The sequence below is a fragment of the Lipotes vexillifer genome, unplaced genomic scaffold (assembly GCF_000442215.2).
Source record: "Lipotes vexillifer unplaced genomic scaffold, Lipotes_vexillifer_v1.1 scaffold53, whole genome shotgun sequence".
Taxonomy (NCBI): domain Eukaryota; kingdom Metazoa; phylum Chordata; class Mammalia; order Artiodactyla; family Lipotidae; genus Lipotes; species Lipotes vexillifer.
In genome coordinates this window covers 3,156,197-3,169,547 of record NW_006791814.1, presented here as the reverse complement: position 1 = coordinate 3,169,547, position 13,351 = coordinate 3,156,197, and the positions used below count along the sequence as shown (strand labels likewise).

General features: G+C 48.8%; 1 protein-coding gene across 2 annotated transcripts in view; it reads right to left on the bottom strand.

Moving 5' to 3' along the window:
* The window catches only part of SGK2 (serum/glucocorticoid regulated kinase 2), a 20,692-nt gene extending 13,447 nt beyond the window's left edge, over nucleotides 1-7,245 (bottom strand). Inside the window, exons 1-2 of one of the 2 annotated variants that reach the window (XM_007464750.1) lie at nucleotides 7,082-7,245; nucleotides 412-471 (exon numbers count right to left, since the gene is read on the bottom strand). In XM_007464750.1, coding sequence (XP_007464812.1) covers nucleotides 412-447 — 36 coding nt within the window. In that variant the 5' untranslated portion in view covers nucleotides 448-471; nucleotides 7,082-7,245. Of the gene's footprint in view, nucleotides 1-411; nucleotides 472-1,586; nucleotides 1,740-7,081 lie in introns of those variants that run through there. The other variant, XM_007464751.1, reaches the window with a different exon arrangement.
* Between the last annotated feature and the right edge of the window lie 6,106 nt (nucleotides 7,246-13,351).

The following is a 13,351-nucleotide window of genomic DNA, read 5'->3' as shown; positions in this document are numbered from 1 at the left end:
CTCCCTTCCTTCCTTCTTTCCGTCCACCTGCCAACCCACCCACCATCTCACCTGCTTCACACAACAGCCTTGGGAGGCTGCTGGCCATTGTACCAAATGTGAGCGTGAGGAAACTGAAGCCCAGAGAAGAGCCATCCAAGGACTTCCAGGATGCCCCACTGGCATGAGAATGCAGGTGTCCTCAGGGCCAATCCCATGATTTTCCACCCCATTTACTTCTTGAAGCCCTTGCCCAAGTCTCTTCTCTCTTTACCCTGCAAACGGCCCAGTTCCGTGGGCTCACAGTGATCCCTGCGGGCACACCCAGTCCTGGAACCGCCCACCCGGCTGACTGGGACTTCCAGGGCTTTCCTCAGCCTTGGGAGGAAGTGAGCCCCCTGGTGGTGGGTGGGGGAACCAAGACCCACTCACCTGCAAACTGGGGGTCCCAGCCGGGCTAGAGTCCATCTTGTAACAGTGATCAGGTGGGCTCTGGGGACACAAAGAGAAGCAGGGTGAGAGAGCTGATGTTGGGGAATTAGTGTCACCTGTCTGGGGCCTTAGGCACCGCTGCCCTCTCCACCCTTCCCCAACCCAGACGCCTGCCCGAGGTCAGCAACCCCTGCGTGGGACAAGAAATGATATCCCCTGGACCCAGCCTCTCCCATCACACGTCTCAGGAGGGAGAGGGAGGATGGTCAGCGGTGGCTCCTCCTAGGCTGAGTCTTTTCAAGGGCTGAGGACGGCCAGGGCAGCAAGATCCCTGTGAGCCAGGGCAACTCTGAATATCTGGGGTGGCCAAGGCTGGAAGGAGCCTTGCAGAGCATGAAGTCTGAACCCTTCCCCCCATTTCACTGGTGGGGAGTCTGAGGCCCAGGAAGGGACTTGCCTAGGGTCCCACAGCTCGTGAGGGGCAGGCTGGGCTCCCCTGGATCCCTGTGGACAGCCCCAGGCTGGGCTCTGTGCTGACTCTTATCTCTCTGCCACAGAGACTTCCACATAATGTCCCTGGAAGGGCAGCTGCCCTGGGGACCTTGGGCCAGAGCCATGGACAGACCCACTGACCTATGTCTATTTGAGATGAAACAGTGGAGAGTGTGACCAACGGTCTATGTGGCCAGGAGCATATGTCTTCTCTGCCCCCAGCCTGCAGGGTGGAGGAGGCCGGTATGTCCAGGTCCTGGCTCAGCGTGCCCAGGACCCCATAGCCCTATCCCTGCTTGGATGGTCAAGGCCAAGAACCGAGATCTCACCTGAGAACCCAGTTGCTCGTGCAGGCTGCTGGGCACTGTGCATACCAGGACCACAGCTTTGGCCTACTGTGGGACCTGGGTTGCAGTAGAGACCACCCGTCTTTACAAGGGGGTCCCTGGAGCAATCACCCCCTGGCCTTCTTGGGAGCTGAGAAAGTGACCACAGGGGAAACAAGGGAATGGCCCAGCCCTGTGGACCCCTGAGAGAGTGAGCCACAGAACTGCCCAGATAGGGAGTGCGGCCTGGCTTCAGCCAGTGCCCCGTATCTGTGCTCCCGCAGACAGCCCACACGCCCCCCTGGCCTGGCCCTGACAGCCCCTCTGCCAGGCCCCGGCTTCCCCAGCCCCACGTACCTGCACAGCCTGAGGAGAGGCCGCTGGGAGAACCAGTGGTTGGAGCCAGAGGATGGGCAGTGGACAAGAGAGCCTCTCTCTGTTCTCCCAACAAGGGCCGAAGTGTCTGTGCCTGGCGCCGGCCCGGCCCCGGCACCCAGCTCGGAACTCCCGGGCCGCAGCAAGGGGGCTGTTGATGTCACGCGGGAGCCAGCGGGGCTTAAGAAGGGACCGAAGACCTCTGTTCCCTCGGGGACATCGCCTCCCCCTGGGGGGTGTGGGTGGAAGGCAGTGAGCGACAGCTGCCGGAGAGCCCGGGCGACGCTGGGGCTTGTTAGAATGCGTGTGAGAGTGTGGGGCAAGGAGTGTGTGTGCAGGTGTTTCGTGCAGAAATATGTGTCAGTGTGTCTGTCTGGTGTATCAGTGAGTCCCTGTATGTCAGGGTATCTGTGCATCAGTGTGACCACGTTTGTATAATTTTGTCGGTGTGTCTGTACATCTGTGACTCTCTGTTCTCACTGTGTGGAGATGTGCTTCAATGAGTCTCTGTGTAGTGTAGCGTGTGGACATGGCAGTGTGTACCTCTATATATGTTAACATGCTGTGTGTATGTGTGTAAGTGTGAGTCTGTGTGATACCTGTGTGTGACAGTCGTCATTGTGTGTCTGTGTTCATATCAGTGTATATCAGTAAATTGTGTGTGTGTTGTGTGTGTGTGTGTGTAGGGGGCCTGTCTGTGAGGAGACATGTTCCCCAGGGCCTACCAAGGCCTGGTGCAGACCATCTAGGGCTGAAGATGAGGTTCCAGAGACCTCACTGTGGCAGCCGAGAGCCCTTTGCCTCCCAAGAACCTGCAGGTGTTTCAGAGCCCAGGTGTCTGGTTCAGTCAGCGTGGCCTTGGTCTTTGCTGAACACCTGGCCCTTTGGGCCTTTCCCGGCCGGCCCTCCAGGGATCTGGCCGCTGTCTCCAGGGCAGGGCTGGTTGGCTGTGTAACAGCCAGGAAGCAGGGTCCCGGTGGCACCCTGGTGCATGAAGGCCTTGCTGCCTGGTGCGATAATCAGGTACTCACAGGGTCCCTTCCTCTCTCTCGCGGAGGTTACATGGGGCGTTCTGGGGAATGAAGGAGTTGACAGGGCCTGACTGAGCTCCTGCCCTTCTGGAACTTTCTGTGTGGTTACCACATGCCACACCCAGATCTCTGTAGTTCACCACAGGGTGGGTATCTGTGCAGCTGGGGCCGAGGGGGTTGGTCAGGGAGAGACCCAAGCCCAGTGGCCTTGGGGGTTCTCTGTGGGCTCTGAAGTGGGGGTGTCATACAAGGAAAACCCAAGAACAGTATCAGAGCTCTCCATTTTTTAAGAACAGAAATGTTGAACCAATACACAGATGGACAGGATATCATGTTGGCAAAACAAATGCCCAGAACAAGGACATTTCTTTTCAATGACAAGACGCTGATGCAGCCTTCATTTAGGAGCACTGCTTAGAACAGGAAAACAATAATAAAGATAATAATAACCTCAGTGTCCCACAGTAGGGCACTTCAGAATACCCACCGGCTGTAATAGCGCCCTCTCTGGAACTTACATCCCTCTTGAGAGACTGTCCCACTGCTATGTTCGCTTCTCAGTTAAAGTCCTTGAAAGAGTTGTCTGGACTTAGTTCCCACTCCCCCTCCTTTTCTCTCTTGAACCCATTCCAAACAGGCTGTCATCCCAACATGCCTCCAAAAGAGTGGACCAATGACCTCCTGTGCCAGAGCCAGCGATGGATTCTTTGTCCTCATCCAAGTCAGTGTCTCTGAGGACATAACCTGTTTTTCGCAGCTGGCTTTAGGATCTCCTGGTTTCCCTCCTGCCTCGTGGATTTTGCTCTTTCTTCAGATCTTCCACTGGATTCCCCTCTTTTTTACCCTGAAACACTGGCCCAGCCTCTATCTATACTTGTTCCCCAGTTGACCACAACCAGTTTAATGGTTTTAAGTGTCGACTAAACGCCACAATTTCCAAACTCATCTCTGCAGTTCTGCTTCTCTCCTGACTCTGGCTTCTCCGACACTTCACTAGTTAGATGCCTAGAGGCGCTTCACTCTTAACGTGTCCAAAAGGAAAGTCTTGAACTGATTCCTTCCACTCTGCCCCAGACTACTCCTCCCTCCAACATCCATCTCAGTAATGGTACTACCACCTACTCAAAAGTTCAAGCCACCAACTCGGAATTCATTCTAGAAACTCTGCACCCTCATCCCTCCTCCATTTCACCATGAAATCCCATTAGACTCCACCTTCAAAATATATCCAGAAACTACTCCAACCACCCTGTCCTGAGCCACCATCATCACTTGCATGGATTATTGCCCTAGCATCCCTACTGTGTCCCTATTTCTCTTTTTTTTTTTTAATCAATTTTTATTGGAGTAGAGTTGTTTTGCAATGTCGGGTTAGTTTCTGCTCTACAGCAAAGCGAATCAGTTATATGTATACATATATCCCCTCCTTTTTGGATTTCCTTCCCATTTAGGTCAGCACAGATCATTGAGTAAAGTTCCCTGTGCTAAACAGTAGGTTCTCATTACTTATTTATTTTATACATAGTAGTATATATATGTCAATCCCAATCTCGCAATTCGTCCCACCCCCTCTTCCCTCCTTGGCATCCATAAATTTGTTCTCTACATCTGTAATTCTATTTCTGCTTTGCCAATAAGTTCATCTGTACTATTTTTCTAGATTCAGCATATAAGCGCTATTACACAATGTTTGTTTTTCTCTTTCTGACTTACTTCACTCTGTATGACACTCTCTAGGTCCATCCACGTCTCTGCAAATGACACTATATCGTTCCTTTTTATGGCTGAGTAATATTCCATTGTATATATGCCTGTGTCCCTATTTCTCTCTTGAGCCTCTAGAATCTTTCTTCACCAAAGCCAGAGTGACTCTTTAAAACTGGAAATCAGATCACGTGACTTTATTGCTCAAAAACTCCATTGTTCTTCCCACCACACTTAGGATTCAGATCCAAAGTCTTTACCACAGTCAACAAGATTCCACGTGACCCGGCTCCCATCTCCATCTCCACCTGGGTCTCCAGGCTCTCCCTCTCACTACGCTAGAACCTGTCTGGCCTTTTTGCTGTTCCTCAAACACACAGAGCGCCCTCTAGCCTCCTGTCCCTTGCACTTATGTTTCCCTCTGCTTAGAATATTCTTCCCCCAGATGTGTGCATGGCTGGCTTCCACTAACATCACAGAAGTCTCTGCTCAAGTGTCACCTGTCAGAGAGGACTTTCCTGATTGTGCATAATTGATTGTCCCAGTTTGTCTCGGACCTAGGGGTTTCCTGGGAAGTGAGACTTTCAGTGCTTAAACCAGTACAGTCCTGGGCAAACCAGGATGGTTGGCCACACCACAATACAAGTCCCACCGGTTCCCCATCCAGTGTAACACATCACTCTCTGACACCTTATCCTGCAACTCTTTAATGTTTATTTTCTGTCTTGAACTAGAACATCGGCTCTGCAAGTACAAAGACTTTTCTTGTTCACTGTTGAATCTCCAGCATCTAGATCAGAACCTGGAATATGGTTGGTGCTCAGTACCTATTTGACCAATGAATCAAGGGATGAACTGGTAAGATAAATTATAGTACATATATAAAATGGAAAATTACCCAGCTAAAAAATGGTATACAAGGGCTTCCCTGGTGGTACAGTGGTTAAGAATCCTCCTGCCAATGCAGGGGACACAGGTTCGAGCCCTGGTCCGGGAAGATCCCACATGCTGTGGAGCAACTAAACCCGTGTGCCACAGCTACTGAGCCTGTACTCTAGAGCCCGCAAGCCACAACTACTGAAGCCTGTGTGCCTAGAGCCCGTGCTCCGCAACAAGAGAAGCCACCGCGATGAGAAGCCTGCGCACTGCAATGAAGAATCGCCCCCGCTCACTACAACTAGAGAAAGCCCACAGCAACGAAGACCCAATGCAGCCAAAAATAAATAAATAAAATAAATAAATTTATTTTAAAAATGGCATACAAGCTTATGTGAATCAAAACGGGAACATACATGTGATACAACGTCAAGGCAAAAAGCAGGTTTCCAAATGGTAGGTGACCAGGAATACCATCTTTGTAAAGAAAGTAAAGACATGCACATAACCATCAAAAAAACGGCTGGAGGGACATGACCCAAGGGGACAGTGGGTTACATTCCTTTTTATCTTTGTACCACTGTGTAAAAATTCTCAAAGTGTTGCTGTTCACTTAGCTACTAAGTCCTGGTGGGAGCTTTGACATGCTTGCTGCCCCCAAACACACTCTCCCATCATCTTGACAGTGACTCCCACACCTGAGCAAACTCTCAGCATCTTTCTCTCCTGGTACCACTACCCTCTGATTTTTCTGGCCAGAGGCTGAATGAACATCGATACTTTCCCCCCGACTCTTCAGACCTACAGAGACCCCTGCAAACTCCTGGTGGGGGGTAGTCCAAGCTCCTCTGTGAACCCTCCAGTCTGCTCCTCCCCCTAACTTGCCCCAGCCTAGACTTGCATCTCTCTGCCCCATCACTACACTCACCTGCCCCATCTCCCTGGACCTGCTGAATGCGGTGGGAGTGCGGGTGGTGTCACACAGCTCCATCTTCTTGGAACACTCCCCTGACCAATCTGGTCTGCTCAGCTAACCTTTGCAACCTGTCCTCGCTCGCCTTCCCCAGAAGCCCCGCCAGACCACCCCCAGTGCCATGAACCCTAGCTCCCTTCCTTGGGTTCACTTCTGTTATTACACTGTCTTCACTCTACTGTCATTTATTCCTTTACAAGCCTGCCTGCCCAGTGCCTAGCAATGACATACCAATGACAGTGCACACCAACTGGGTCTTATTTTGTTCCTGCAGTGCCACGGGTTAGGAACTATCATCACTGCTGTTTTAAAGAGGAGGAAACAGGCATGGAGAGGCGAAGTGACTTGACTGAGACATCTAGGTAGTAAATGATATAACTGGGTTTTGAACCCAGGCAGTCTGACTCCACAGCCCGTGGCCTGGAATTTCAGCAAGAAGTTAGGAATTTAGGAAAGAGAGGAAGGAAGTGAGTGGGAAGGAAGTTCAGATTAAATGGGTTAGTTAGGAAGGAAGAAAATTAGGCAGCTGAGAAGGCAGAGAATTAGTTGAGAGGGAAGGAAGGAAAGGAGCAAAGAAGGGATGGAGGGGGACTTCCCCGGCAGTCCAGTGGTTAAGACTCTGCGCTTCCACTGCAGGGGCTGTGGGTTCAACCTCTGGTCAGGGAACTAAAGATCCCACAAAAAAAAAAAAAAAAAAAAAAGAAGAAGAAAAAAAAGGAAGGGAGGAGGGAAATGATAGAAAAAATGAAGGAAGGGAGTTAGCAAGGAGGGTGTTAGGAAGGAAGGAAGTCCATAGGGTAGTTAGAAAGGAAATTAGCTAGGTAACTAGCTCCCCAGTTTGGTAGACCAACAGGCCGGCAGGCAGGTGCCCTGCTCACGGCTGAGCCGCTCACCTGAGAAGGCTGGATCCCAGCTCAGGACCTGGGCAGCAGTCCCGTGCCCAGCTCTGCCTTCCGGCCTCTCTGCATGGTCCCTCTGACCTGAAACCCAACCCTGACTTGCCGAACAACCTTCCCGGTCAAGAGTGACCTGTCACCCACTCGCTCAGGCTCCCAAACCAGCTGAAGTTCAACCTCCCAGCCCTGCTCGCTGGGAACCGGCTGCAGGGCTTTCCAGTTACTAATTAACCGCTGGACCTGAATCACGATGCTGGCTGCTCCCACTGGCTCCTCCACGGGGCCCTGCCCTCGGGACCCTTTTGAAAAAGGTACAGCACAGCTTAAGTTGTGTGACCTTGGGCAAGCGACTCCAGCTCCCTGAGCCTCATGTGAATCGGTGATGACGGTGTGTGTTCTGCCTTACAGGGAGGAGCTCTGAAGTCCCTTTAACACTGTCACATTTCACTCTCTGCAATCTTCCCTCCGCCCCCCTCCACCGACCCCCACCTCCAATTCCAGCTCAGATGCTGACTCTCCCACATAGCCTTCCCTGATTCCATCAGCGGAGTCACTTTCCCTTTCTCTTAGAGCCTGGAGAACTGACCATGGAAAAAGGGCTTGTCTTGCACAGCTCTCCCTGATGGGGACGACCCGCCTCTGGGATTAGCCCAATCGTGGATCCATCCTGGGAGGGGCAGCTCATTCCCTCCGGGGAGCCAGCCTCATCACCTGATACCTCTGGCACTCTCTTGTGTTGAGCCAAAGCTGGGGCCCAGAGCTCACCTGGTCTTGCACTGCCTGGGCACCATCCTGGGCGGAGAACCATGGCTGAGCTGAGACCCATAGGCCCCGCTCGGCTTTTTGGAGAACTGAGGCCCAGGCACCAGGGCTCAGCTCGCCCCAGGCTTTCTCCTGCTTGATCTGAAGCTGCCCAGACCAAGGGTTCTAACTCAGGGCAGGCGTAGGGCCTGGCCTGCTGGACAGGTGAGAAAACTTCCACCCAGTGCCCCCTTCTTAGCAGGCAACTCAAGAGTCTGACTGCCATGCTGCCTCCTTCGCTGCCTTTTTATTAAAATGTCAACAATTTCCCAGTCATTCTAGTGCCTTAGAAACTGGCTGCTCTAATGTGCTCTGGAGGAACCCTGCACACCTCATTCCCAGCCTCCGCCAACACACAGCGGCAGGTGTCTGGCTCCTGCCCCGAGAGAAGTGGCGGCTGGCCAAGAGCACCAAGCAAACCAGGGCAGAGCCCCGGGTCCTGCCCCTTTCGGGACAGAGCTGCCCCTGCTCTGCCAAGCTCCTCCTCCCCTACATCCCTCCTCCCACACACTCACAAAGCCAGTTAAAAAAAAACAAACAACCCACATAATGGTGTTGCATAAACTGTAGGAAAGAATTCCAACATACCGCAGACTTTGAAATAAACAGTGAAAGCTTCCCCTCCAACCCGCCTTCAATCTCATTGCCAGGGGTAACTGCTGTTAACAAAACGGTGATTCTCCTTCCAGACTTTTGTCTGCTCCCTCACCTACATATCGCATCCATTTTCCCCCCAGAAAAATGGGCCGTACTATACACATTGCTCAGCAACTCATCTTCTTGCCCTCACACACAGCTTTCCATGTCAACACATAAAACATTTTAAAACACATCTGTATCGCATTGTACACTGTGGGATTAATTTCCCATTCCTATTTCCTATTCACTGTTCCTTTGCTGATGGACATTCAAACCGTTACCAAAATCACAGTAATTCTAAGCGAGGCCGCAGAGAACATCTTTGTGTTAATATCCTGTGACCTTGGGCAAGTGTTTCTGTCTGATAAACTCCTGCAAGTGGGAGTGCTGGGTTAATTTTGACCTATCTACCAAATTACCGTAACGAGCTGTGCCAAATGACATGGCTATCGGCAGTGCTTAAACTTGCCCTTTCCCCTCAAAACGCTGCAGAAAATAGCCAAGGCCACCCCTACCCTGAGGCCACTGCAGTAAGGCAATCCCTTCCCATCTTCATCTTCCTTCTTCTTTCCCCTTCCAATCTCCCTGTCTCTTCTCTCTCAGCTGGCTGGATTCTGTAGTTTGGGTGTGAAGGTCAAAGATTTGTTCTCAGGGATGAGAAGGGGAAACGAGAGCCTGAACCAATAGGAACCCACCTCCAGGAATATTCCCTCCACCTTGACATTCCTCAGCCCACTTATCTGTGCTTTATCTAGCCCCCTGTCCCTACTCCCACCAATACCCCACACTTGCACACACCCTCTCACACCTGCAGATTCATCCATAGGCAGAGGGGAATAACAGGCATTGGACTGAAAAACCTGTTACCCATGTGGGCTGGGCGCAGGACGCTTGAGCCAACATCGTTCACACACAGGCCAGAGATGAGCCCCCCAGTTTTCTCTTAGGAAAAAAGATTTTTAGAAAGTGATAAATGTACAAAATTTTAAAAATCAAGCTGGACTATGAGGTGGATAATGAAAAACTTGAGTTCCTTGTCTCATTCCTCATCGACAAGGAACACACTTCAGCTGCTTCCTTTGGTAATCACCTCCACGTGTCTAAATAGCATGATTATACTGCGATTCCTCCATCTGTCATTTTTAGAAATTCTTAAGTGGCTTCCTTCTTTTTCTTTTGCTTTTTTTAACACCTTTATTGGAGTATAATTGCTTTAAAATGCTGTGTTAGTTTCTGCTTTATAACATAGTGGATCAGCTCTACGTAGACATATGTTCCCATATCTCCTCCCTCTTGCGTCTCCCTCCCACCCTCCCTATCCCACCCCTCTAGGTGGTCACACAGCACTGAGCTGATCTCCCTGTGCTATGAGGCTTCTTCCCACTAGCTATCTATTTTACATTTGGTAGTGTATATATGTCCATGCCACTCTCTCACTTCCTTCTTACAATATTTAGATCTCGCTCATCCAAATACACACTTCTGCTTTTCCTAAAGTTAATTAGTAATTGCCTCATTCGATGGCTTGAGATATTGAACATATACCTCTGCATACATACACACACGTATATAAATTCTCTCTCAAACTCTCTAATACAGTTGAAAATAGCCTCCTAATACAATAATATATCGATTTCAGTTTGTTTGGCTGTTTTTTTCTCAACCTTCCTGGAGACTTTCATCCTTCTGTTCTCATCTGGGCAGCTGCTCAGTTGTCAGCTTGGCCCTCCCTTTCCCATCACTCTGGAAATTCCCTTTGTCCCTCTCCTTTTTTAAAAAATTAAATTAAATTACATTTTTTTGGCCCGACCAGGGATCAAACCTGTGCCCCCTGCAGTGGAAGCACAGAGTCTTAACCACTGGACAACCAGGGAAGTCCCCTTTTTGTCCCTCTCCTGTTGGAGGTCCTATTTCCTGGATCTTATGTTGTCCTCTTTTTTTTTTTAAACATCTTTATTGGAGTATAATTGCTTTACAATGGTGTGTTAGTTTCTGCTGTGTAACAAAGTGAATCAGCTATACATATACATATATCCCCGTATCTCCTCTCTCTTGCGTCTCCCTCCCATCCTCCCTATCCCACCCGTCTAGGTGGTCACAAAGCACCGAGCTGATCTCCCTGTGCTATGCGGCTGCTTCCCACTAGCTATCTGTTTTACGTTTGGTAGTGTATATATGTCCATGCCACTCTCTCACTTCGTCCCAGCTCACCCTTCCCCCTCCCCGTGTCCTCAAGTCCACTCTCTACGTCTGCGTCTTTATTCCTGTCCTGCCCCTAGGTTCTTCAGAACCTTTTTTTTTTTTTTAGATTCCATATATATGTGTTAGCATATGGTATTTATTTTTCTCTCTCTGTGTCCTCTTTTTTTTTTAATCTTTAAAATTGTGGTCCAATCTATATAAATAAAATTTGCCATTTTAACCATTATGAAGTGGACAATTCAGTACCATTAAGTCCTTTCACAGTGTTGTACAACCACCATCATTATCGATTTCCAAAACTTTTTCATCACCGCAAAGAGAAACTCTGTAGCTATGAAGCAGTAACTCCCAATTCCCCCTTCACCACAGCCCCTGGTAACCTCTAATCTACTCTCTGTCTCTATTGCCTATTCTAGATACTTCATATAAGTGGAATCATACAATATTTGTCCTTTTGTACCTGGCTTATATTACTTAGCAAAATGTTCATCCATGTTGCTTAGCCCATTTTATGGTTGGATAATATTCCACTGTATGGATGGATATACCAGTTTTTGTCTACCTGTTCATCTATATTTTGTCTACCTATTCATCTATCAGTGGACACTTGGGCTGTTTCTACCTTTTGGCCATTGTGAATAATGCTCCAATGAACACTGGCATACAAAAATCCATTTTCAAATCTTTTAGGTGTATATACTTAGCAGTGAAATTGCTGGGTAATATGGTAATTCTGTATTTAGCTTTTTGAACCAAACCAAACTTCTCCTTGAAGAGCCAGAGTTTTCATGGTGGCTGCACCATTTTACATTCCAACCAGCAGTTTCTCCCCATCCTTGCCAACAATTATTATTTTTCTTTTTTTTTTTTTTTCGATTAAGGCATCCTAGTGAATGTGACATGGTATCTCATTGTGTTTTTTTTTTTTTTTTTTTTTTCTTTTTTCCCGCGGTATGCGGGCCTCTCACTGTTGTGGCCTCTCCCGTTGCGGAGCACTGGCTCCGGACACGCAGGCTCAGCGGACATGGCTCACAGGACCAGCCGCGCTGCGGCACGCGGGATCTTCCCGGACCGGGGCACGAACCCACGTCCCCTGCATCGGCAGGCGGACTCTCAACCACTGCGCCACCAGGGAAGCCCTCTCATTGTGGTTTTGATTTGTATTTTTCCAATGACTAATGATGTTGAACATCTTCCCATGTGTTTATTAGCCATTTGTGTCAATGTATCTTCTTTGGAGAAATGTCTAGTCAAGTCCTCTGCCACTTTTTATTTGGGTTGCTTGTCTTTTTGTTGTTTAGTTTTAGGAATTCTTTATATATTCTGGATATTAAACTATTGTCAGATATAAAATTTGCACCTATTCTCTCCCTGCAGGATTTCTTCTCACTTTTGTGATAATGTCCTTTGATAGAAAAATGTTTTTAATTTTTAAAAATAAATTTATTTATTTATTTATTTATTTTTGGCTGTGTTGGGTCTTTGTTGCTGTGCACGGGCTTCCTCTAGTTGCGGCGAGCGGGGGCTACTCTTTGTTGTGCTGTGCAGGCTTATTGCAGTGGCTTCTTTTGTTGCGGAGCATGGGCTCTAGGCACGCGGGCTTCAGTAATTGTGGCTCGTGGGCTCTGGAGCACAGGCTCAGTAGTTGTGGCACACGGGCTTAGTTGCTCCGCAGCATGTGGGATCTTCCCGGACCAGGGCTCAAACCTGTCTCCTGCACTGGCAGGCAGATTCTTAACCACTGCGCCACCAGGGGAGTCCCCAAAGTTTTTAATTTTGATGAAGTTCAACTTATCTATTTTTTTTCTTTTGTTGCTTGTATTTTTGGTGTCACATCTAGAATCCATTGTCAATTCCAAGGTCATAAAGATTTACCTTTATGTTTTCTTCTAAGGGTTTTATGGTTTTAGCTCTTACATTTGGGTCATCGATCCATTTTGAGATCATTTTTTATATAGTGTAAGGTAGGCATCCAACTTCACTTTTTTCACATGTAGAAATCCTATTGTCCTGTTCTTATCCATATTGAATGGACCTGACACTCTTATCAAAAATCAATTGGCTGGGGCTTCCGTGGTGGCGCTGTGGTTAAGAATCCACCTGCCGATGCAGGGGACATGGGTTTGAGCCCCGGTCCGGGAAGATCCCACATACTGCGGAGGAACTAAGCCCGTGCGCCACAACTACTGAGCCTGCACGCCTAGAGCCCATGCTCCGCAACAAAGAGAAGCCACTGCAATGAGAAGCTCGCGCATTGCAACGAAGAGTAGCCCCCGCGTGCTGCAAGTAGAGAAAGCCTGCCCGCTGCAACTAGAGAAAGCCCGCATGCAGCAACGAAGACCCAACACAGCCAAAAATAAAAATAAATAAATTTATTAAAAATATCAATTGGCCATAAATGTATGGGTTTATTTCTGGACTCACAGTTCTATTCAATTGGTCTTTAGGTCTGCCCTTATGTCAGTATCATACATTTTGATTACATTATCTTTGCAGTCAGTTTTGAAATCACAAAGTGTGAGTCCTCCAACTTTGTTACTTTTCAAGATTGTTTTGGCTTTTGGGAGCCCCTTGCAATTCCATACAAACATGAGAATCAGATTTTACATTCCTGCAAAAAAGGCC